The 26,988-nt window shown below is 35.1% G+C and overlaps 1 protein-coding gene across 3 annotated transcripts in view; it reads left to right on the top strand.

Annotated features, from left to right (window-relative positions):
* cut (homeobox protein, cut) overlaps positions 1–26,988 on the top strand; it is a 94,415-nt gene that overhangs the window by 33,899 nt on the left and 33,528 nt on the right. For all 3 annotated transcript variants that reach the window (XM_074185785.1, XM_074185784.1, XM_074185783.1), the window contains exon 2: positions 11,686–11,829. In XM_074185785.1, coding sequence (XP_074041886.1) covers positions 11,686–11,829 — 144 coding nt within the window. The remainder of the gene's footprint in view (positions 1–11,685; positions 11,830–26,988) is intronic.

Genomic DNA, 26,988 nt, shown 5'->3' with positions numbered 1-26,988 from the left:
TGGCACCCAAACAAATAAACCATTACAACCAACTAAGTACTTCAAACTTTAAAAAAATTGAAATATTGTACACCAAACAAGGTGAATGTAAGTCACAAATTGCTATTTTTTATTTTAGGAATGAAAGAAATTTCTTTTAGTTTATACAATGAGCTACAATTTCAATAGAAAACTTTGCTCAACAGTTTACCACTTATATTTATATTGATCAATCGGCGACAAAAAAAATGTTCATTCCAATTTCTAGGATAATGGAAATCCATGAATATTTACTGCCTTTTGTAAATTCTCGATCACTGTTTTCATTCCCATCAACACTGTATTCCATTATTAAATAATTCCCATTAAACATGAGTACTTGATAACAACGAGATGAAAACAATTCCTTATATTACTTGATAATATTATGATTCGCTTTGCAAGATTTGCAATTACCGAGAATTTTTTTATCGTGCTTCTTACATTCGATCCTACTATGTAAGCTGAATTGTCTATGAGAAACAATTATACTATTAAGCAGAAATTATTTCGATAAGAAATAGAGCTAATTTTCGGTTTAATGTTACAAATTATTCTCGTAAGTATGCGTTATTCCTATAAATAAATGAATATATATATATATATATATATATATATATATATATATATATATATATATATATATATATATATATATATATATATATATATATATATATATTTTTGAATGATGCAACTAATTTTCCTTTATTTTCAGTATTCTAATACTATTATAAGTCACGAAAAGGATTTGAAGCGAGCGCTTTCGACAGCTGGTCGTGCTGTCATCATCTATAGGCTCTTTTCAAAGCCTGAATACGAACATCATACTGTTCTTCTCAAATGATAACGACAATATATTTTTATGATTATTTTTGTACACCATTTTCATTTTTGTAATAAATAAAAATAATGTATTTTTATAGCGCTCAAAACCTATGTTATCAATTTATTATCTCATACAACTCAAATCTTGTGTATTCGCATTCGCTTCACTTGCACGTCGAGATAACAAGAATAAAATGATGTCATACAATATGCTGATCAAACGGTTACAAAATAATTAATTATAACAAAAGTCTCATGTAGGCCATAATCAGAGATTAAGAATATTTTTCTAATAATTTAATATTTCACACGTGCCGTAAAACTCAACATGGGATATTTATAATATTTTATCGACGAATATAAGAATTGAAATGGTGAGGTAAGCGGAATGAGGTTATGTTGTGGTGATATAATTTTCTCAAAAATTATAACTCAGCTAAAACCGGAAGAAACGAAATCGACTACCGTCTGTGTTTTTCACAGAAAACCTAACCAATCTTTTTATTCTCTTAGGCAAGGTTTGTCTTTTTTTATTTAAACAAATGAACCGTGTTAGATTTATCTAAATCATCTGTAAGTTTATGGTTTTTTAAAATAAAAAATCTGACATATTTTTATCAATACTTCTGGAAGATCTCATTCAAAAAAGTAGTGACTTATAATTCGTTTTTGTTCTTGGAGAATTTGTTTTTCCAGTTTCTTTTAATCACTCCACCTTTTAATCACTCACCCAACAGTTTGAAACAGTTTCAAGTTCCGCTTCCAAACAGAGCACATGAATATGGCAAGTGCGATCATGTCGAAACGTCGTGATTATATCAAAGACAACCGGTTTTACATTCTGGATAACATTTCAGCATGTGACACCATCCGTGAAGGATATGATTGATTATATCTGTTCAGAATTTGTTTTCCCTAAACCAGTTATCACTCACTTACGAACGACAACTCTCAAAAGTCGAAATTTGTGCAAGCCGAGGATTAACGAGATCTTACCCTTTAACGCGCTATTCCTAGCACGTTCCTATACACATTCCTATAAATAACTTCAGCCCAATGATTATCATTGTTCGTCGGTATTCTCAATTAGAAAACACATATATGAGTGAGAGGTAAAGGCACCCGGAAAAATGAATTATTGCGAATATGCAAGGCAGAGGGTTATCGGAAGAAAATTCCACATCCGAATTCTGGGAATTGGAATTATCGCTAATTTTATTAAATTAACGTCGAGAGGTACGGCAGAACCTGAAAATCTAATAATAAACTAGTATCTGAAGTTGCAATTAATGGTGTAATACGGGAGAATATTTCAATATAAATTCCTTTCAATTAGCTATACGGTTGAGATATTTATCAAGATATTTGATTGTGCAACCCTTTCCACTTGACGAAATCACAGAAAAAATACGGGTAATATCACGCTTCGAATGGCAAAAGGACCGAGAGTCGAGAAACGAAGATCTGAAGCCGCAGTTGATCGTCGTCGAATGTCTATTCACGGTATGCAGAGGTTCGGATGGCATAATGTAAATGGAAAAAAATCCTGAAAGGAGATCTTCAGCAGTTGGATCTTGCTCTTATGCAATTGAGAATTTTTAATCGGACAAAATAGGTCACTCGTTGATTCGATGACACCCGAGTTAATTATGATCGTCTTCTGGCCAAGTTATCATGGTGTCGAAACGTGATTTGACTTCTTCCACCCAGGCGTTTTTTAGAGAGAAGCAAGCACTGCAAGAAACTCTTAAGAGCAGTGTCTGTACGAAAATACCCGAAAATCGGTCTCGGAAAGTGTATTGTGTTGAAATGTTTTTAGAAAGTGTAATTCGTGCAATAAGTGAAACATAGAAGCAATGGCCGTAGCCTCAACTGGGAATCAAGTAGCATAAGAATGTTGAACACTTCCCATGGAAGTATTTTAGATGAGATCATCCAAGTATCCAACTTTTCTTCAATGTTTCAGACTATCGAGGCTGCTTATGATATTTGGGTCTCCAATTTCTTTCATGGATATAATCCAACTGCCTTAAAATGTCCTTGGGAGCGAAGCTCCTTATATATGTGAGCAATATTCCAAAGATATCTTTATGAAGACCTTCATTCCCTAAATAAGAAGTAACCAAAGAGAACTAAAGATCACTTGTAAGGAACAATCTTCGAGAAAACTGAAAAGTTATGAATAACAACTTTCTGAAAAACCATAACATCAACATGGCACACATGATCAGAAACATAACAGCTCAAGACAGAAACATTCCACAAAATGCAGGAGTTCTAATAAATATGTTATCATAGATTATAGATTCACTACTGAGATTTGAGTTCAAGACTCTTATCATGGCAGCCGACACGTTCGCAACCGAACCATCAGAGTTTACGAACACATTCAACGAAGCAAGTGTGTATTTTATCTTCATAAGGAGTTGTGGAATTGTCCGCGATGGTAGTGCGCCCGACTCACGATCGGAAGACCATGGGTTCGATTCCTGCCTCGACCACATATTTTTCTCGAAAGAATTTATCTGGTTGAAGCTAGGATGATTCTGCAACCGTGTTAGGAATCACACGTTAAAAGGTAAGACCCCGTTAGTCCTTAGCTCGCACAAGTTTCTAAACTTCTGAGAGTTGTCGTTCGTATGGGGGCGACAGCTAATTAATGGAAAAACAGATTTTTTAAAGAGTATTCTCACAACTTTTTGGCAAAGTCCTATTTGCCATCTTCCGGAGATGTCTGGAGTTTTCAAACTAGTTCAGTCAAGTTGAAAAACTCCAGACATCACCAGAAGATGGCAAATGAGACTTTGCCGAAACGTTGTGATAATAATCATTATGAGAATAAAATATACAGAACACGTTCATATTCAAAAGTGATGTAGAACTCAAAAATTACTTCTCAGCTTTTCCGGTTTTTAATTTTTTTTTTTATTCTATTTCATATTTCACATTATTCTTCAGATCTATCTGTAGCCCCTGTAGATAATATCATTATATCGATTCTGCTTCAGCTGGCTGTAATTTTTCATTTATGACTGTCAAATTTCGCCAATCCGAGATAAAGATTAATAATGAAGGGAATTTCTCTACTTTGAGCTTTTCCTCATCGAAAATTTTGTCACACTTTGATTACTAATTAGACTTCTAGGGGAGACTCTCCCTTACTTTTACCAATTCCAACCCTTTAAAACAGTCCTTTGGCATCGCAACCCTTCGTTTCAAATCAACTTCTCTACTCCATCTGCGTGTATTCGTATTATTTTCCCCGTATTGATATTGAAATGATGGCAATTTGAAGTACTCAAAGCGTAAGAAAATAGCATACGAGATCAATAGTTATGAATTGGATCTTTGAATCTGCAGATATACCGATTCTAGGTGGAATAGAAAGAATTTCTTCCAAAAAATCATATTATTTACATGTCGTCTAAAGGTACCAATTTTAGATGAAAATATGATGATGAGGCAAAAACTTAACATTTTTACTTGAAATATTGTTGAAATGTTCATAGTAACAGTTGAGGGAACAATATAGTTAAAATGTTCGAAGTAACAGTTAAGCGAACCGGAAATTGGGTCATACTTGGTTTTTCGAAAAAGATAAATGATTTGTTCTCTGATATAATTTTTCAACAAAAACCCTTAAAAATGAGAAATCTGTATTGAATCTTAGAAGCGACTTCTCGTAAATTATGGGAAATATGAGAGGTTTGCCAGTAGACCAGTTCCCTTCCTCACCAGATGACGAACGTTTTTCATCGGTAAGCAGAAACACTACAGCTAATTCCTTACACTCTGAGAGCGTTGCCTATGCGAATATGACTGTATACGTTGGATTTACTGTAGATTACATTGGATGAGAAAAAAATCTTAGATAGTTTACACAACTGTGTCGAACTTCTCCAATCAAAAGGGTGAGCCATTGCATTAGCTGTTTGCGTTTGCAGGATAATGATCCTTCCAACATTCTTTGTGTCTTTTAGACCATCAAGATTTCTATAAAACTACTAAGTTAGGTTAGGTCCAAAGTGAGTGCGTCTATTCGACCCTCCGCCACAACCCGCAAGGATTTATTGTGGCTCACACATATTCAAACTCGCTCAAATTAACCCAGCTTCGCAACGAAGCCGATTAGTTTGTATGGTGAGTGCTTTTTCAGATCAGATGGTATGAGTACGGCTCTGCCGAACTCTAAAAACCTGATTCAGTCCCCAGCGGGGCAGGCACAAAGTATGTGCTCTGTTTCATCATTTTCCAAACAGAGGCGACAAACACTGACTTCCGACAGTCCGAGTCTCTGCATATGATGATTCAAATGACAGCGACCTGTAAGAAGTCCTGTTAGACATCGTAGTTCATCCCTACTGTAGTCCAACAACTGTTTGGTATCAAGCTTTGAAGGGTGAATAAACGCCTTGGAGTGAGCCAATCCTGGAAGTTTCTGTTAGTTTCTGGCATAAGATTCTGCCAGAAGTCCATAAATCTTCTTACCATCCAGGTGTTCAATGTTTGTTTGGTAAAGCATAAAACGATGGCAATAACAGGTTCTGATCCAATGAAGCTGCTTGCAGCACCCTCCTTTGCAAGGGAGTCAGCAGCCTCATTGCCTACCAGGCCAGTATGGCCAGGAATCCAGACCAGAAACAATCTGTTAAGTCTTTCTATGGAGGAGACTCGTTTTTGGCAACTTGGTCGGTAGGAGCCAAGAGCTTTCAACGCCGCTTGACTGTCCGAGAATATTTTTATTGACTTGTGTATGTGCACACAATTCAATAGCGTAAATTTCCGCTTGAAATACAGTCGCATAGGTTTCTAGGCAGGTTGATATCTTTGTCCTGGGTCTGCGACTCGAAAACAGTACTTTATAAGACAATTCGTAATTGACAGTTGGATGCATGAAGTCAGAGGTTATTTCCAGAATGCTGTGACTTACAAAGTCAACCAACAGTCTGTTGCACTCTGCCCTAAATTGATTTGTGCAATTGCCAATGTGCACAAGTCTATATGCAGTCCATCTAGCCTCTCTCCAGCAAAATGAGGAGAGGAGGTAGATCTAGAAGGATCCCCATGGCCGCTGACAGTGTGGTACTGATGGCACCACTGATGGCCAGACAAGCCTGTCTCTGTAAGTCAGAGAACTTCGCTTGGGCCGTTTTCTGTAAAGCCTTCGGCCACCAGGCAATTGCACCAGGTATTGCACAAATACTTCGACATGTCCATACGGGCAGTCTGGCTTTGTGTAAAACTTTTTCCAAGTGAGCGTTCCAGGTGAGTTTTTATCAAGGACAATGCCAAGATATTTCACCTCCGTTCCAAATGGAATGACCTCACTATTGAGGGAAAGTGGCGTCGTCCAATTTTCTCCTCCTGGTGAAGGGAATTTTCATAGTTTTGCTGAAGTTGACGGACATCAGCTCACTTAGGCACCTACTATGAACAACGTCTAACGTGCTTTGGAGGACATTACAAGCTACCCTTCCTACTACTACTAAAACGGTTCTCTAGTAGGACAAAATACTCTCCCTTGACGCGCGTGTAGCATCATCAGATGATGACTATATAGATGAGTTCTAGATGATAATTTCGTTAGCGGAAAGCGGAAAAAGTGTTTTTATCAGATTCATTTCACGCAAGAGATTCCAATGATGTCTATCATATTCTAACGGTTTCGTTAATATTCAATAGATGGCACCTCATAGATGAAACTGTGTTTTAAATTTGCCTCGTACACTAAGAAAACAAATTAAATTCAAAATCATCCCGAAAAAAATAACTGCTCCCTGATTATTGGTGCAATTTACTTGAAGCCAAATAGAAATGTTTGTACTCAAATTTGTAAATATTCATGTGAAACCTCAGAGGTCATTATCAAGAAACTGATTCAGATCGAACGTTTGATATATCAATCAAGAAAGTCATCTGCGCTGAGGACGTTTGAGCGAACAAAGGGGGATACACATTTAATATCAAAATTCTAGCTTTGGAAATCGTAATACTCGATCGAAATTATAGAAATTCCTGGAAATCGGTTCAATTAATAACCGAAACCCTCGAATCGGATTAAAATATATGTATATTGAATGTTCAAGAGAGTCAGTGCTCTTTGTCTTAAAGGCTGTCAAAGATTATTAATATCTCCAGCTATCTAAAGCGTCTATAAGGCTTGCCACGGGAAATGTAATTATCGATTAATAATTATCAAATGTCAATAAATATTAGGGTAACCCTTTCAGCCGAGGTACTTTCGTTTTTGATGGCACGCCAGAGCATACAGATCGTAACTTGATATTAGATTGTTGAGTTATCGATGAGCTTGTAATTATCGGTCTAGAAAATATATTCTGTAAGAAGAGCTGAAACTTGAGCCGAGAGCTTATAGAGAATATTAATTTGTCTATGAATCATATTTATTTACGCGATATATTTCTCTCCATATATTTCTGTCCCATGTATTTCTCCCATCTCATTTACATTGGTTCTGCTTGCATGGTTTAACGAAGGCATAGAAAACTCCACATTCAAACTTTTCACATTTTCATTTCGAGATAATTTGTGATCTGTTATTGATTATATTAGGTATTTTTTCTTGTTTTTGTTTTGTTCTCATACTTCCTTTATTTTTATTTTGTTCTCTATATACATTGAACCAATGTGAGTTTTTCTTTTTTGTTTCTCCGACATTCTAACATATGCTCTTCTACCAAGCTCAATTCAATGCCACAAAAATCCAGGCATCGGTTTTCTCCAAGAAGATGAATGTCTCCGAACCGGATATCTCGTAATAATGTCAAGTCAGACAATTTCGCTTTCTGCTACGATAAGTTTGTTGGGGGTTAAAATGGACACCAACATGTTTTGGCACAATCATGTTGTTGGAATTGCAAAGGCAGCTTCCCAAAAGCTTGGAACACTGTTCCAGACCATCAAACTATATACACCTCAGCAACTTTTGATGCTTTAAAGCTCAGATCAGACCTTCTTTGGAATATTGTTCTTATGTATAGAGCTCTGCCCCCAAACATACCCTGAAGTTGCTGGATTCCATCCAGAAAAGAGCCATCCGCCTGATTGGAGACGCGAACATCACGAGCAACCTTGATAGCCTGGAACATCGAAGAAAGGTTGGAGATTTGTCTCTCTTCTATAGATACTTTCATGGGAAGTGTTCAAGTAACTTGGCATATTTAATTCCACCACGAGCGGTACATATCAGAAATATGCGACCTACTATGGCTGCTCATCATTTTTTGGTTCAACTCAGTATACCTCGAACTCAACTATTTAGGAACTCTTTCATTTGGAGATCTGCGTTTATATGGGATAAACTTCCTGCGGACGTGTTTTCCTGTAGTGCTTGGTGTTTTGTCCTTAAAAAAATATCTCTGTTTTTCCTTTTTTTTTTTTGTTTTGCCTCTTAACTTTTAGACCCTAGTAATAAGTCACTGAAACAAAAACCGAATGTGACTTTTTTATTATTTATTATTCACTCTGTATTCAATAACTCAAAACCGGAGACATTTTTGCTGAAACTGGAGGTGACCGAGAAAGAAAAAATCTCGTTTCGATACTCGGAAGATATAATTTGTCAACAGATTTGTCAATAAGATTCGTCAACATCCGATATAGAGAAACTGCAGAGCACTGTACCAAGAACAAAACATTTTCCAGACCCCAGTTTATATCGACGAAACACTCATTGATTTTGAAAAAATTGACAAATATACAGCAAATTGAAAGTCTGAATGTTATTAAGAAATGTCAGGTTTTCAGATAATTGTGATGCAATTAGTAGTGAAATGTGATACTCTGAACTATACCAAACCAAATGAGTCAATTGAAACATTTACAAAAACGCATAGTGATATCTTCGTCTCAAAATGTATCTATTGGTATTCGGTACTCGAAATACAATTTACGAACAAAATTCATCAGACCGGAAATCTGAACGGAATCGTCTTTTTCGTTCCGATGGCGTTAAAATTCATTCGCAGTTCCATCCGAGACATTTGCACAAAGAGACCAGCTATACAGCAGGCCATGCAAATCAAAAACAACTGAGAAGCGCGCGGCACTTCTCCGACGTAGGGATTAATAAAATTAACAGATAGAGTTACTCTAGTCAGATGCCGTACGAGAGAGTATGTGCGTACTTTTGGTGTTAGCGTGCATCTCACTCTCACTTTTGGTGGAACGGAACGGAACAGAGATGGGGCTCTATAATTTTGTTATAGCTTTAAAGGAAAGCCAACGTAATAGAATGAATCGCTATACTAAAACTTAGAGTTTTGTCCCGAATATCCAATTTTCGATAGGGTTTAACTATTAACTTCATTATCTGAAATTCAATTGTTTTAATGGACATTCGCCATACTATAATCTGCTTAGTCTCTAATGACACTCTGAAAAACTATCGACTCGAAACTAGGAAGGAATTTCGTCAAATCATACGTTTTTGAAATTTATTGTCACGTTACAAAATGCATAACAATATCAAAGTTATCTCAAAAGTCTTCTATATTTTGAAAAGCATTTTCTTCGGGCGGCCCCACCTACTGCGAAAAAATCATAAATAAAACGATTTCATCGTTATTTATGTCTTCGAAAGACATCTGAATGTAAAAAAGCGTAATAATAAGGCAGCGTTATTCGACTGGTACGTATATTTCCGTGGCTATCTTATTATTCGCGAGAAGAGAGCGATGTTCAATTTTTCGCGCGCGCCGCGTTCACCCCAACGCCTTATTACGTGAAATATGTTCATAGCCACCTTTCTATACCGCATAGGGTAATATCTCAATGTTATTATAAAAACAATAGCGAGGAGTTTCATCCACACCGCGAGGTGGTTTAAAGATGCCATAGGCGTAGCAGAGTAGAAATTGAGCCTATTATTCGTAATGAAATATTTTTGATTTCAACATGAAGAATGGAAGAATGATTTGAATTGTCGTGCTCTAAAAAGAGAGAAATTAAAAATTATCTATCCACAAGAAATCGATGTAATGAAGTGAATACATGTTTAGCAGACAGTAAGTACACAGGTGTTCCAAAGGAAGCAGGTATACTGATTTTTCATGAGTTACTAATAAAAATATAATCCAAATGTTTCTGGATAGCATTAAACCGACATATAAATAATCAAATTGTTATGAAAATATTATTTCCACAGTTTTGGTAGTATTTTTGATACAAAAAATTAATTTTCATAACGAGACTAGAAAACAACCCAAATTAGTTCATTGGGAGTTGAAATTTCAAAATAATTGATAATTATGTCATAGCAGCTTAGAAGCAGTTAACAGCTCTAGAACAAAATATATAAAAATTCTACTTGCAGAATGTGTTTATGTTTTGATCCAAGCATTTACTATATCATCTTATTGATGATGAAATACTTGTATATTACAAAAAAACCTGAGTTACCAAGTTTCCGATATACCTACAATTGAATAGCAATTTTTCAATTATACAATATCCCTGAATGTAATAATATCTGGCACGCCTATGTGTTCGAGTTTATTATTAAGTTCCAAGTAGGGGATATATGTTGGGGCAATATATTTTGATTTTTAATTCAAACTCAGACATTGTTTTACGGGTCTGATACTCCGTAATAATAATGATGTTCTTATATATTCGCGCGGCAAAAGAGCGAAATGGGAACTGGGGGTAATCAGTTATTCAAATTTTCATGACTTTCGAACATCCCCTATACATCTCTCACCCTATTTATTACAACATATCGTAAAAAATAATAACACGATCCGTTATTAAAAAGTTTTCTGGTAATGTGATCCACAGGAAATGGGGAGGCAATTCAAAGGCGAATGAAGTGCTGAAGTTTGGTTCGTAAACAAAAAAATCAAAAAGGATCTGGTGGAAATGAAAATCCATTAAATTTTATATCTAACCTAAACCCGATGTTCCTCGAATTCGGTAAAATCCGCGCCTTTCACTTCCACAATTGATACGATTAGATATATGAAGAAATATGTCATAAAATGAGCACCGTAAAAAAAACCAACACATTATAATATTGTAAATGTTGAATCAACCACTATACCAGTTTATGAATGTTTGAACAATTATTATGATAAATGGTTTGCAAATTTGGAATTGGTCTACGTTATTTTATTATATGGAAAAAGTTTCGCCCCGTTGGGCCAATGTAAAGTTTAGGCTGACTTGTCGTTCTCTTTTTAAAAGAGACTGGTTTGAAACTCAACTTTTCAGAATGCTTGGACATTAAAAGAAAATTTACTGAATGACCAAATAGAATTGAATTATTCACCTTTAGAGTTTAGTCAGTATGAACACGCCCGAGGAAGCTATTCTTGAGCGAAACACATGTTGCGGTTTTGTAAAATGTTCAGTGAAAATCTCACATCAAATTGTTACTTGAATATGGAAAATGGGATTTCAAGAAGAGAGATGTGATTAGAATATATTAGCGTAAAATGAATTCAACAGAACAATTCTCTCAATGTAAAAGAAATAAGTCAGAGCATTTTTCCATATCGTCCTCATTTGAACGACAATTGAAAGTCGACACTTATGCATAAGCGAGGTCTTACCTTTCAGCGTGCGATTTCTAGCACAGATGAAACGTCAATGCGCAGCGAGTTCTCACCATTCCCGATTAGGGATCGATCTCTAGTTCACAAAAGAGCTAAATTCAATATATACGGTCAGATCATGTCCAAATAACGTCAACTTGTTTGTGTTAAATGTTGTTTTGTTAAATGTTGAAAAATTATGAGTATTGAATTTCGGGGATACGGAATTTATAAATAATTCTGGTATTTTATGTATATATTTCAATTATAAAATCGTTTGTTTCAGAGGGCGACACTTGCCGAAAAAGAAGTAACGACGTTAAAAGAACAACTATCCGGAAACAACACATCGAACAACTGCGAAAACAAAGACACATCAAACATGGACAGGCATAGCTTCGAAACCGAAATCGCTACCAAAGACAAAGAAGTAAGTATGTTTCCTGTGTGATTTTTTGAAAATCCAAGAAAATACTGGCAACCGATAGAACAATTCTCTCTGTATTGTGAAATAGTTGTATAAATCTGAAAAGCCCTAGGCTTTTGTTAAATATAAGAATATAGGCTTTCACAACCGGAGTAATGGTTAGAGAGATCAAAATCCAGGTTGATAGCTCCGTGGTCGAATGCAACTTGAAGTACCAAAAGTTTCATCTGTTACTGCGGGAGATATAGGCTGTATATATACGTTGACTACAACGATGAATATTAGGTTAGGTTTCCGAAATTTTAGATTTTTAGTAACGTTCGTTTCAAATTGTACTAACAAAGTGTTAGTTGTTATTCAGAAGCAAGGGTGAGTCAGTATAAGTTTTCCAATACTGGTCTCAATTGAATCCTGAAAACTTTATAATTTCAAATCAAAAAATTTGTATTTTTACAAAAATTTCACTTCAACTTGCTCTTATTAGATACTGAATGTCATTTTAAAAATTGGGGATGGTTAGAAACCCACAAAATATTATGAAGAGTAACCCAGAAGTATATAGTTACTTATATTCCCACAGCTTTTTATTTCTTCAAAAATCAATAACAAAAGTTCTGTGCGGTCGTTTATATCCCTCCAAAAAGGGAATAATTGAAAGCCAAGAGGGTAATTAATATCAGAGTATTTTCTTTGTATTTCTAAGTATCATGACATATATTCAATACTGCACCGGCCTTATCTCGAACGATAAAACGGTAGGAATAAGGCATTTGCGTGATTTTGGATCCCTCATTGTTATTCTTTTGTTTCAATGTAGGTTTCGGTCGATGATAGAATGATTTTCAGACACTTAAACGTAGCAGTGTAGTGACGACTTATAAATACACTACTCAGTCACAAATAAAAACATTTTACTACACAAGATAATCAAATAGTTTGGGTCGGCTATTTTTATAATTTGTTTGGGGAGACGTATATATTTAAAAATATAACACGAGAATCGACTGTTCAGGCAATTAGACAAATATTTTCTGCTCTGACATAATTGAAAGAATAACGATTTATTCTGCTGAGGAATTTATATGAGCTATTTCACACAAAAAATTCTATGGGGCAGGGAGCATTAAAAAACACTAACATGACTGAAACTCTACTTCCGTTAAAAATGAGTATAGTCAGTGAAGTTTCGAAATAATACTGTGTTATAGCAATTAGGCTAAAGAATGTGATAAAGCTCTCTCCGTGTTTGTACATTCAAACAACTCATTTTCTGCATTTAAATTACGTATCCTGATACAATAGTTTTCTTTTAAACAATCAATATAAATATCAATTAATTTTCAACTTACATTGAATTGTTGTGAAGATGCATATATGATAAAATCCAAATTATACTAGCTCATAAAAGTCTAGAGATATTTTTAAAAATACATATGGCTCTTCTTTGGCACCCCGAAAAAAAATCATAATACAAAAAAATTGGAATCAGTACAAAGTATGGCCTCCACGCTGGTTTATTACGGCCCTACATCTATCGTGCATCGACAAAATGAGATTGTCAATGTCTTGTTGAGGTACATTTGCCCATTCAGCGATTAAAAGCTCTCTCAATTGAAACGTTGTGTGAATGTTCCCCATATGCGGAGTAATTCTTCGTTGAAGCATGTCCCACACATGTTCGATGGGATTCAGGTCCGGTGATTGTGCTGGCCATGGCAATACATCAACTCCTTCGTTGGTGAGCCAGTCAGTCACTAGACGCGCGACATGTGGAAGAGCATTATCGTGCATTAGGTGGAAGTTTTCACCAACAGCACCAGCAAACGGACGGACGATAGGTAGAAGAATGGTGTCGAGATACTGTCGAGCTGTGAGGGAGCGATTTGGAAAAACGAGATCGGTTCTGCCGCCGATCATGATTCCGCCCCATAGCATTACTGTACCACCTCTGTATGTGTGGACTTCCTGGACGTGTCTCAAACGTTCATTATTTCCAGGTCGTCTCCACAGTCTTACTCGACGAGAATCTGGATGAAATCCAAATCTGGATTCGTCTGTAAACAAAACTGTGGCCCAATCATTTGCATCCCAGTTTTGATGTTCTTGACACCACTCTAATCTTCTACCGCGATTGCCTCTCGACAAAGGTGGACATCTAAGTGGCCTTTTGTTGTGGTAATCTGCTTCATGCAGTCGATTTCTGACAGTATCACGACCAATGGTTACCTGGTGCGTCTGCTGCAACACGTTAACCAACTCAGGTGCTGTGATTGTCGGTTGTCTTCTTGCGGTTAAGACCAAAAATCGGTCTTGAACTGCAGTTGTAGCGCGTCCTCGCCCTGGATGTTGTTCGGCTGGACTGCCAGTTTCACGGAAACGCCGCCACAATCGACTGATAACACTTTGGGAGACCCCCAAACGAAGAGCTACATCATTTTGTCGCATACCACCTTGAAGAAGCCCTACAGCTCTATTCATCTCAGCCAATGGTATGTGATGGCGTTCCATGTTAAAGCACAATATTTCCAGTTTAATTGCTGAGCAAGAACTGCATAGAATGTACAAACTCGACACTTTCAGATTATTCATTTTAGCCGAAAACCTACAGTTTGTAAAAAACTTGATAAAAGATTAGTTACCGTTTTTGCAGGCTTTGTTCAACCCATAGAAATCTACAGGGTGGTCGAGTGTACCAATTTAATCGAAATTAAACGACCTCATGCATTTATTTTTATGATATTTAGTATGTTATAAAAATATCCCTAGACTTTTCCGATGTGTGTATAACCAACCAGCATGCTTGCTGCAAATGAAAAAATCAATACCATTTTCGTATTTTTATTAATATATCATCATTCACCATGCTACGTAGGTGTATTCTACAATACCATATTGAGTTTCGCAGTAATTTTCATTAATTCATCACTTCGTATTGAGATCCCCTCACAACCCTTTCAAATTTCACCAAAAAAGGGTAGCTACACCCTACTCCGATTTTTCGTTTCGTCTTTATTATCTAATATTTCTCTTGCCCATCACATTCTCTTATTACCTTTATTATATCAAATTTTTTGTGTAGGAATAATTGAATCTGAGCTGTTATCGAAACCTCAGACCTGAAAAATATATATGGCTACAAAACCCTGTAAAAATCTCGAGCCTGTAATCGGTTTAAAAGAAACAAGTGCACCCGCTACGGGTTTATTTCACACCATCCCCTCTTTCGTCTTAAAGCAGCTAGGGTGTTACGAGGGTTCTTCAAATTGTCAGCGTCATTGGTGACGTATGAAAAAATGGAAAAAAACGTGCGCGTCCAACGACTCAATAATACTTTCACTTTCAATGACTCTAAGAATAGTTCCCAAGACATATTTACACCACTAGTCTTCACTCGTGTCAAATCAGCATCAAAGATTTTAGTCCCAACAATTTCAGTAAAATCCTCAACAGATTCGTCATTTGTGTTAGTAGGTTTGTTCTGGTTCTACGAAATTCAGGTTCTAGGACGTCAGGATATAGTTGATATAGAGCGTTCTGGTTTATTGAGGATTGTTCGGATTGATGAATTCTCTATTCTGGTTTCGACTGCGAAATGATCCTAAACTGTCCCGAATAGTACTTGCTCTCGAGACTGAACTGTTGAGAACTGTTCCCGTTGCACATGCGCATTCACGTGGAAATTTGTTTGGGCTATTTCCTAGGATATTTTTTTTTTATTTGATTTAAATAATTGATGATTGAGGTTAGATAACGTTTGAACTGACTACAAGAATACGCTACATAAGAAAATGGACATGATCAACAATATTTTCTCGTCTTCATCTCTTCATATATACGATAGGTGGCACAGTGGTCTCCTCAAAATGCGTTCTGGTTTAACCAAGCGTTCGACACTATTTCGGACTGTTTGAGATTTTTTGTTTGTAAGCATCATGTCTTGCGCCGTTTCCAAACAATTTCGGATGTTAGAACCAGAACAAACCTAGTGAAACGGTAGCCGACCCATTGGAAAGTAGTATTTATTTAGATGTTGATGTACAAGCTTGTAACCACAGAGGTTATGTGCCAGCTTCTGTCGATAAATAGGGTTTATATCAGACATTGAAAGCTTTGATTATCATATTAGAAATACTTTGAAAAAGACGTTATATTTGTTCGTGAGTGAAATTTTTTTCTCTTAGAGTGGATTAAGGGTGTTTTGGATGACGATCACGTATTAGAACCAATGAGATATTTTTGATGATACTAGTTATGCCTACATGAATATTTGAAAAATTTATCACGATCCATACTAGTACTACAAACAATAATACAAGAATTTGTCGAGTAATGAAAAAGATCTCTCAAAATATAAATATTTGAATGTTATGTATTGTCGATATTTTGATATGAGAAAACCAGAGGCCTCAATAATCAAGAGTCACTGTTGAGAACTTATTGCGAAACCCCTGTACATTAAAACGATGTAGCATAGCAAATTCTCCTCTAAAATTCCTTGTGTAATCTTCTTATTACCTAAGTAGTTACGAGAAAAAACATCAACAGCGCGTATCTATAAAGCGTTCTAAGTTTCATCATCAATCTGTATTGAATGCTTTGGTATTATTATATCAATATTTATCTCTTCGGAAGGCCAGCTGGTGAGTTTCCCATCTTTCAGTTTATTAATCATAAAGTGGGGTATCTATAAGAAAAGAGGACTCTTAAATAAGCTTTGTTATTGCCTATTTTATACGATGTTCTATTTGCTCATTTGATGCCGTAATGCAAAGGGGTAATCCGCTTGTTCGTTTTTTCTCACGATTATCATATTTCTCATGATTTTCATAAACAAGCCATTTGATATTTCTACTGATTCCAAGTAAGTTCAGAAAGACTGATATTTTAATTAATCATCGAATTGAAATGTTAGTGAGCGGGAGACGATGTGAATTGCAACACATTATTGATATATTCAATGTACAAAAACATATTTTTGACAACCGATATTCGTCAGTGCAATGGCATGCCCAATTTTCCTTATTTCATCTCAAACTATTTATAGAGAAGACAAACTAATTGATGACGCTCACTATTTATTGAAAATATTTTCATTTCACCTCACTACCAGTAAGTTGATATCAAGATTTATACGAGGTGATCAAATAATTGTTATTTATAATTTATGATAACTGGAACTGGAATATAACCCACATTTCATTGTTATCAAATGGAAACCCCAATTTTTAATTAAAAAAATGCTGCATTTTTCTCTGCCTACTTGAATAAAGAGGTTCCAGAAATGTTGAAAAATGTTTAAAAATGCATCAATATCTATATAACAGAGAAAAAGTGTGAGAAATGTAAATTTTCTAGCTAATTGTAATTAGCAACATTTTTTCGTAACTACTGAGATCTCTGCATTTGAACAAATCACTCCTTTGCCCCATATTCTTTAATTAAAACTGGAAAAAGGTATTTGCGAATGAATAAAAATGTAGGGCGTTTCATTTCATAATGTATTGGGATTAGGCAATATGAAGAATCCCACTATTGAATGAACAATGCACGCCATTTTAAGAAAAAAATCTCTGAGAGGGGCAGTTAATAATGTTTGTTCCAGATTTCCAAATTACTGCACTTTCCGAAATACTATGTAGACTTTATTAAGAATCGCTGTATATTATATGTATAGATAGGCGACCGGCTAATGAAACCGATTCCTCACTTATTCTGTGACCAGTCTTGGTAGCATATTGAAACATGTTCCTTGTTCCATTTTATTGCAATTCTCTCAGCTTTTTTCGTGAACCTAGGAATTAATTTAATTTGGGTAAGATGATGGCCGGCTCAGATGCATATAAAAACATTGATGCTAACTTGGTTAGCTAAACTCTCGTCTAGAGACAGTATTTTGTTTTGATGTGCGATAAGTGTTTTTAATAAATCCAACTTGCAATTAACATTGCCGATTCATCATGCTATATGCTTACCAGTAAGATTATACATTACAATATATTCAAATGAAATAATCCAGCTAACAGTTTCAATTTAGTAGCTGACTATCGCTCACGAATGAAACCATTACGGATTCAAATGTTAATAATTATCTTCCCAATACATCCGCAGTTGATGAATCATTGCGAATAGATTTTTTCAAGCGCGACCAGAAAATTCACAAAAGCTCTTTAATGACTATTTTTATAATCAATATTCAGCCATTGAACTTAGATTATTCAATTTTATCATCAATTTATTTGTAGAAATACAGTCGGAAACGGAAGTCGAGAGACTTATCAAAAAGCGTTATCAGTTTTTGTCTTTGTTGGTGTACAGTTTTTTGACAAATGTGTATTCACACATGCGTGAAACAAATGAATTCTGCAATAACAAATGAGTTAGCACCGGAAGCCAATAATGGCGTGGTGGTATATATCGTACCTGCAAAGGTATTGATGGTATATTTAAATTTTATGTTGCCAACTCCATTAAATTCATGAATATTCCATTTTTAATTACGAAAACTATGTAATTTACTTGATAGATTATTTAGGTATTATAAAATTTGCATAAATACCGATTTGTATTGAAAAAAGTGACGGCGCAACAGGAAGTTACTCATGGACGGCAGCGTTTCGAAATTTATCTGATCGATATACACCTACAAAGGTCAACTGACGAGTAGATTTCAATTGAAGGTTGAAGACACAAAGAACAATTCACTGAAGGATCCGCCGAAAATTCCTTTCCATACAATAATCATAACTATTGTTATGATTATTTTCTGAAAATACTTTTCAGGTTTTCGTTGGACAGTTTGAATTTTTGAAAAAAATTCGCAAGAGTGTCTAACCTCAATTGTGTCTAAATGTATAATGAATGTCAATTTCATAACTGATTCATACGTACATTAGCCCGTAACTTGATGAAAATTAAGAACGGTATCCACGATAATAAAACAATTTTCCGCTAATAACTTTACTAGAGACACGTTTCGTTACACAGAAGCTTCCTCAGTCGATAATTGTATAACTATATTTTTTTGGTTCTCTTCAACTCTCAATTTGATTTCATTCAACTTTTTTGCACACAATGAAGAATTTCGACGGTTTCCATCTTTCAACGGAAAACTTTTACGCAACCATTTTTCTGAATTATTTAGTGCCGTTTCATTTTCCGTGCCTAAAATACTGAATATTTGCCTTCCCCAATGACAAACACTTTCAATTTTTCGAGGATCAATCAAGTGACCGTGTAAATAAACAAAACTCAAGCGGCAAACACGTCCCAGAAGCCTGAAAGAGTAGATAATGACTTGGAACTATAGAAGTTTATTTATTTTGAGTAAACATACCCATTTCACATGCAATATAATAAACTTGAAAAGCTGCTATGTATCATAAAATTCACTATATACGGAGCAAGAGATCTTTCGGATAAGGACAAGAAATATTTATAGGAACTGAATTCTTCGGGTTTGTTATAAATTATGAAGTAAAGGGCAAACAGCTGACGCATTCTTGATTTATTGGAATAACTGCGATAAGGAAGGAGATTTATCCTTATAATTATTGCATATTTATGAAGACTAATGCATTTGCGAAATCGATATCGTATTACGGATCAAGTTCTTAGAATATATCAGCTCTTTTGAGAGAATATGGAAGTTTGAGACTAAACAATTAGAAATTTCTGGTAATGAGTTGAGTCTCTTCGAAATAAATTGTGCGATGTTTTCAAATCATTTTTTTCGAAAATTTCAGACACATTTTTTCCTTAGTTTGTTGATAGTTGTGTTGATGAAAAGTGATTAAAATCAATTAGATTTCCTTCAGGACTAATTTTGAATGATTGGAATTCACACCTAATCAGTTTCATCACTCCTTATTCATTTTTTGGCACACGAAAGGAGTCAAATAATTTATTTTGGATAGTTGAAATAATAAATTTCATTGACGGAAAGATATTTCAACTTGTTTCGTCCAAATAAAGAGCTGAACAGTATTGACAACGAATTCATCATCTCAACATTTTACAAAAAGATTAGTGTTAAAATATCTGCCATATCGGAAGCAGGCACAGATAAGAGATAAACGAGGACTATTCGAAAACGGATCTTGTTTTACACATCTCAACCGTCCCGTTGATTATTTCTTTCCGTGAATAACAAACATCTCGAACGTCAACAGTTCGGTATGACGAAAAAATCATTAAAAAAACACATGACTGGGCGTGAATTCACGTTGAATTCTGACAACGAAAATAGCGACGAAAATAACACCGTTCTGTCTCATTAATATATTAATCCTACCGATTCGTGTTTCGAAGTCACTCGGAAGATATTTATTGGAAAACGAAAATAAACAAAATACCTTAATAAATACCGGTAGTGTCGTTGTATCTTTCCAGCATTTGAGAATTTTCCACGGCCCATTTAATTGTCTCCTTCTAAGGTTTGGATCTGAATCAAATAAAAACAAAGATAAACATAACGTAAAACGAAATTTCCCAATGGAATTTATGTTTGTTCCTGTGCCAACTCTGTTCACTTCAAGGTATCACAATAATTTATCGAAAAAAATTAAAACAAAATGAAAGATTTCAGTTGAGTCATACTATTGATATTTTGTATGGTTGAAATATAATTTCTTTTCTTAAACTTCATATTGATTGCGATTCAAATTTATAGAGCCAAAACCCTAATCTCGCAAAATATCACATAGGCTGCGGAAATATTAATAGGCTGCGGATACTGTCGTTTTTTTTAAATAATCTAGGAACTGAGGAAAAACAATTATGAATTTCAATGGTTCGGACTTCCACTGTCTAACATGATTTGAAATCCCTGAAAGAACAAATAAAAGTGAGGAGAAAACCAGTAAATAGGGAATAGCAGAGCATGTTTGGACTCTATATGACGCTGCATATATGTTGTCCAATGATGCATTCAGCCAAGCTAGCGTAGAGATACGCAACATAGGGAAACCATAATCAACCCGAACATGGTCAACTTCCGCCAATCGGCCAGCTCCTGCTAAACCGGTGAAGCGGAGAGAAGGAAGAGGGGATAGGTGAAAGCACCTATATTATTTTTTTCCATAAACTACACGTTACGATCTGAAAATAAAGTTTTTCATCAAGTAACGGCCGAATCAATCAAAAAATTTCAATTTTTTGCCTAATTTTTTATTTTACTATAATTTCTTTTCACTTTCCTAAAAGCAGCAACAGTTTCTTGTTTTAACCGCCCTGAATAACTTGAACATAAATCAGGAAGCTCTGGTAGAATAAATCTAAAACAATTACTGCATCCACACACCATAACTGCGACACTATTTTTGACGCCCTTTTCACCAAGCGAATATTGGTGTCATCGAGAGATGACAGAGAGTATTAAATTATTTATTACAGTCAAGTAACTTCTCCCCCATCTGAGAGGAAGCTAGAAGAAATCAAAGGTCACAAGAAGAATCGGGATAGTACGAATTAGGAAGGCTAGGGGTGGGAAAGAATATGAGGAGGATGGCTAGAGTGCGGGGCCCAACAGTTCTAAAGAAGAACCTCTGGAGAGTATTGAAGCAATTGACAGTGTATCTCAATTGGTAGGTGTTAGGTTTGATGCTTAACCTCCTGTACAAAAATCTTCGGCTCGCACTAGGTAGATACAAACCATTTAACTATCGGTGAAATAAAATTATCACAACAATTGTGATGTTAATTATATTCTACGATGATGTAAAATAAATTTTTAATCTGTAACTGTATAACCTTTTATTAAAACTTCTGCAATATCTGCAGTCTGTATTGGAAATTGGTTAAACTCGAGTGAAACGATCTATTTATATTTCAACAAGTCGATCAGATAAAAACATATCCATTAATTAAACTGTAATAAGGGATTCGAAACAAAAATGAAAACTCTTTCATTTTTTCATAGTCTAATGATTACGTTCCATTTGAAGTGCGCGCATATATTATCTTACACATTAAAACAAAAGAGTATTGAGCTTTTTCAAAGCCGTCTGGATACCAGGATCCTTTCTATCGTTTTTCTTTCTCCTCCCCGTCTGAAAAGGGAAAAGAAAGAAAAACTTCCATATATGTGCGCGATGCGAGTTCTGAATTATCGCTGATTTTCCTTTGCCTTATTCACTGCACTCGGTACCCGCATTAAGGAAAGTCTTCTATATCCATTCCACGTGCACTATTTCTACAATTGCTTATTTCATTTATAACGAACGTAAATTCTTCCCATTAAATTCATTATCAGTGATTCAACGGTTCCAACTGGCGAAGTGCATTATTTTTTGCCAATTATAGGAACTAGCATCGATATACTGAATTATGTTTAATAGCGATTAAGGATAATTTGACCTAAATTTGTCATTGGAAGACTATACAAAGCAGGGTTTTCAGGATTATTATCATAGTGTGGAACTGTGTAAGATTAACATTTTGTGTTCCTTTAGTTTTTATCTATTGTTTACTACATATTTTAAATCGTATATGAAAGTACGTTTTTTCGTAATTTTCAAATTTTATTTTTCCATTCTGAAATCAGTTTTGGTTATTGACTGATGTACTGAATGAATAAATAGAATTCAGAACAAAAATACCATTGAGGGGTTAAAGATTGGTCATATTTTTCTTAATAATGTAGATACTTACTCAAATACAGAAGAGTTTAAACGTTGCATTCCTGGCCCAGCAGAGTATTACTGATGAGATATATGTCAGATAGAAACAACACTGTTTAGTATATTATCATAAATTGAACAATTTTGACTCCGCTATGAATCAACATATCTAGTAGATTATAAAAAAGTTTATTGGTTTCCTGCTTCTAATCAAATCAAATCCTTAATTTTCCTTTCGACAATTTCATAAATAATTTTATCAGGAATAGTCTGTTATAGCCAAATTACAAAGATAAAAATAAATTACAGACTACTACACTACTACAGACTACACTATCATTCATTATTCAAAAAATTATTATTATTATTAATTGAATTAATGAATTTATACATTTGACTCTCTGTTAATGTATGAAACCAGAAATAATAATAACAATACATCCTTGAATATACCTGGAACAAAAGTCAAGTTCCGAGGTAAATTTATCTGGCCAAATTTCAAATTGTTGATGAGTTCAAAGAAGATTTCGTTTCCGCAGAAATAGATCCAATTAAATTTGGTTCTTATCGAAAATGTTGCAATTTTTTTTACTGACCTAAAAGCCAATGTCAAGTAGCGATTACATATTCCAATATTTAATCAATTTTGCAATATCAATCAAAACTGTCGTTTTATGTTTATTCGAAGAGCCGATAATATTTTTCTCCAAAATTTGCTAATTCTATCATTGAACAAAGAGTAAGAATGTATATCAAGAAAAATCATTCGTTCAACTTATTTTACATCATTTCTATGTGTTTCCCTCAATCTGGATATTCACCTTTGCGTTGAAATTTACCGGTAAGAAAAAAATAATGATTTTAAAAATGATACACGCATGCAATAGATATGAAATTCAGCCCAAAAAATAACCTGCACTTGATCTTAGATTGTTCTCATTTCCTGTGGGAAATATAACCTTTTGTCATGTGTTTCCGTAACAACTACTTGCATATAAAAAAGTAACACGTTTATCACTATTCAGAAATAATATTAGGATAAACAAAGCGATAGGGAGGTTATCACATTCCAATGGCAATAAAAATTGATTTTTACTTAGTCAGTGTACAGATTTCTAATGAAATGGTGTCATAATTAATTGGTAAGTGAGTTTCTTTTTCCATCAATTTCAATGCAGACTGTCCGTTGAAAATTATTATAATTTTTTTTCGTATTAAAAAACCTATAGGTACATGTCCACGTACGATTCTACAAATTTTTTGAAAATGTTTTAGTTTCGAAGATATATTTTTCTTTGTTCACTGAGATACTTGTACTACCTGATCCATTTTTTCTAGATCATTCCAACCATACTAGTTGGAATATTGAATATAATAATTACTTGTACCATTCTCAGATGTCTCACATGAATTCCGAATTATCGGCGACATTCAAGAAAATCGAAGAATTTTAATAAACTAATTTATCAAGCAAGCGTTCAATCATGAAATTATAAACATTTCTCTAAGCCCAACCTACGATATTCCACCTTCCTAAAGCCTCGTTTAATTCTAGATTTAAAGCCGAAGAACCAATTATGCGTGGCATTGCCAATGTCTGCCATTTTGATTCAATCTATAGGGATGACACTCTTGGGGATATAGCACAGAATCTTAATTTGTTTTAATGCTCGACATAAGAATGGAATCCTCTTTTGTTTCCTCGACCCCTAAGATATATTTGTCATAATTAAATGACGTAAAAGTGGGGTGGCCTCTGAACAAACATAATAGAGCAAACGAGATGACGATGATAATCAATGTCAATAACTACAAACAACTGTATCGTTAACTAGAAAATTGATTATATATCTTTCAGTATCAAAGTTCAAAAGAGAAAGAATAAAGTTTTTCCCAACTCACTTAAAGGAGTTAAAGAGGAGATGTTATACACTCCCTTGTATATTTAATCCAAAAAGTCAAATCATCATACAAAAATTTAATTATTGGTCCTTCGAGCCGGATACCGTGCCGTCAATACTTTTTTATTGGGCATAGTCGTTTCTCTAGAACGGAATCCAACTTGTAACAAGTAATTTTTGCGATCCTAAATCGTTTTAAGGCAGATACTGACGGCCAGAACAATCGATGGTTGTAATAATGAATAATAACGGGTTCGCATGCTTCGAATTCGGCTCGCAGATCAAAACATATAACTGATGGCTATACACAATATTTCGTACTGAGGAAGTATAAGGCGAAACACTCTCTATTCCTTTCTGACGCACGATAATTTCTCTCTCTCTCCTTCTCATTGGCACTGTGGAATCGGCATTTCACTTGGCTCTTTTCTCTTTATATTTGAGAGTATAATTATTGATTATCGAGCTTAGATGTACGTGGGGGGAAAGGGGTATGGTGATTAAGCTATATGGAAACTCACCCCTTTCGGTGCTTCGGGGATGTCTGACTGATTGGGGATAAAATACGGGCGAGATCTAATATTTAAATTAGATACGTTTTCGTTCTGAATGTGTGTGCCTGCCTTACTTTCCCTTATCCTTTATATTCGTATCGTACGGTCAAACTCGATGACGAACGGTTTTTTGTTTTATTTGGAAAGATTTCGCCACTGATTTATTCATCCCAACTCTGATTTAATTAGTCGTCGGTATTGTCATTTTCAATGATATGAAAAATTCGGAAATTCGCTTCAAATCAGACGATGCAAATTTTTGAATAGGGTGGCAACATAGAGGGTTGAGTAAGATGTGAAAAAAGGGCAGTTGTGAAATCTCAACATTATTTATGTTTGTTGATAAAAAAAACTCATCATCAATTAAACTGATACCGTTTATTGCCATCTAGTCTTGAATTAAGATATCTCGTAAAAATCATAGTTAAGCCTTTCATAAATAAATTTGAGTTATAACTGACATATCGTCAACCTTAATCAAACATAATTTATTGTAAAATCGTCGACTTTTACGCAAAACGATTAATTGGCATGATTTCAAGCGCAATCGCGTGTATTTCATTATATTTTTCGTCAGAATTCTTTTTTCCCATGACTTACCCCGATTAACCAATGATTGTGAAACACATCTAACTGAAGATGTTCGAATATTTTTTCGCCCCCCTTAAGTCATAAATCAGTTGTAAAAATTTTACTTTCATTATGTTACTATAATGTACGCTTAGAAATGACAACGCTATGGGGTACCATCAGATAAAAAAAGGGAGCCACAAAAAATGGACAGTGAATAATTAAAAACGGAGATTATGAAGTGAGATATATGTGAAGGCTCAAGTGGTGTCGAGTGTTATCCAATAGAGAAATGATTTGAGGCATACATTGTTTCTATTCTATTTTGATTCAGGTTCTAAAGATATAAATTTGTCTATTGGCAAGCTCATTGACAATTTTTAGTAGATAACAGTAGCCTGTGCAACTCATGCAATATGCATGCATGCATGAATAGGAGTCGAAAGAAACGCTTAGGTCCAATCAATACTCCAAATGATCCAATCTGATATTGAATATTATTCAAACTCAGTGTATTCATACTTGTACATAATGCATAAAGGAAGGTCCAGCATCGCGGCGGAAACGTGAAGAAACGTGCAATTTAGTTGAAGATGATCCTCAAGTATTTGATGCATATCACTGGTGTAGGCTGACTGCACATAGTGTTTCAATTTGTTCAAGGGATACTCACACTAGCGGCAGATAATTGCCATAGAAGGTCCAATTTTGCAAAAAAAAATAAAAGAGCACAGGCTTTCAGGACAAGAGTCACGATTCAGGAAAACAAAATCCGTGCTGGTAGGCTGTGGCCGAATGGAACTTGTGGTACCAAATGTTTTGTCTGCTGCGAGTATGAAAGTACTATTTCGAAGTCGTAGCCACGACTGACTGGAGAGCTTCGTGTCCGCCCGTATTTATGATTTTAGAGGTTAATGGTGGGGGCACGATGCGAATGATCACGCCTGATTGGTTCGCAACTTGTGCTAGGATGTTCTGATTGGTCCATGTTAATGACAGATATACTGTTGATGGGTTGTCCATTTCTGGCCTTTTTGAGTTATGGATTCCAAGTTCTGTTAACCCTTTTTTTTGGTGTTGTAAGTTGTTTCTTCAAAATTGTATTACGTAGAATGTTTCTGCTAGAGCATGCTCTGCAATTTCGGAGGTTCTAGTTGTATTGGGCAGTAGCTATGCTCGTGTTCTTCTACTCTGATGTTGATGCCGTGTTTGGTAGTTCCGATGTTGACTGAATCACAGAAACAAGGTATGCTGTAAACATCGGCGGATGTCTGGGGCTATCTTTTGTCCTTAGCCAAATTGATAGTGTGGCGTAGTTGATTAGTTTGCTCGTGAATTGTCTTGTAGGGCACGTTTGATTTCTTGCCCTGCAAACCGATTGGAACGTGAAGCTTGGTTTAGATGAGGAAGTCCTTCTTAGAAAAAATGTGGTCTACAAAAAGACCATCATCTAGGGTGAAAACAAGCTGTGGTTATCCTGACCAGACTCAAATCTTATAGTGTTTCTTCAAATTGAAATTC

This window comes from Leptinotarsa decemlineata, unplaced genomic scaffold (genome assembly GCF_025532065.1).
Source record: "Leptinotarsa decemlineata unplaced genomic scaffold, Ldec_3_MD MMD2_tig00078346_RagTag_RagTag, whole genome shotgun sequence".
NCBI classification, from domain to species: Eukaryota; Metazoa; Arthropoda; class Insecta; order Coleoptera; family Chrysomelidae; genus Leptinotarsa; species Leptinotarsa decemlineata.
The sequence above is the reverse complement of the archived record's forward strand: the minus strand, read 5'-3'. Positions and strand labels throughout refer to the sequence as shown.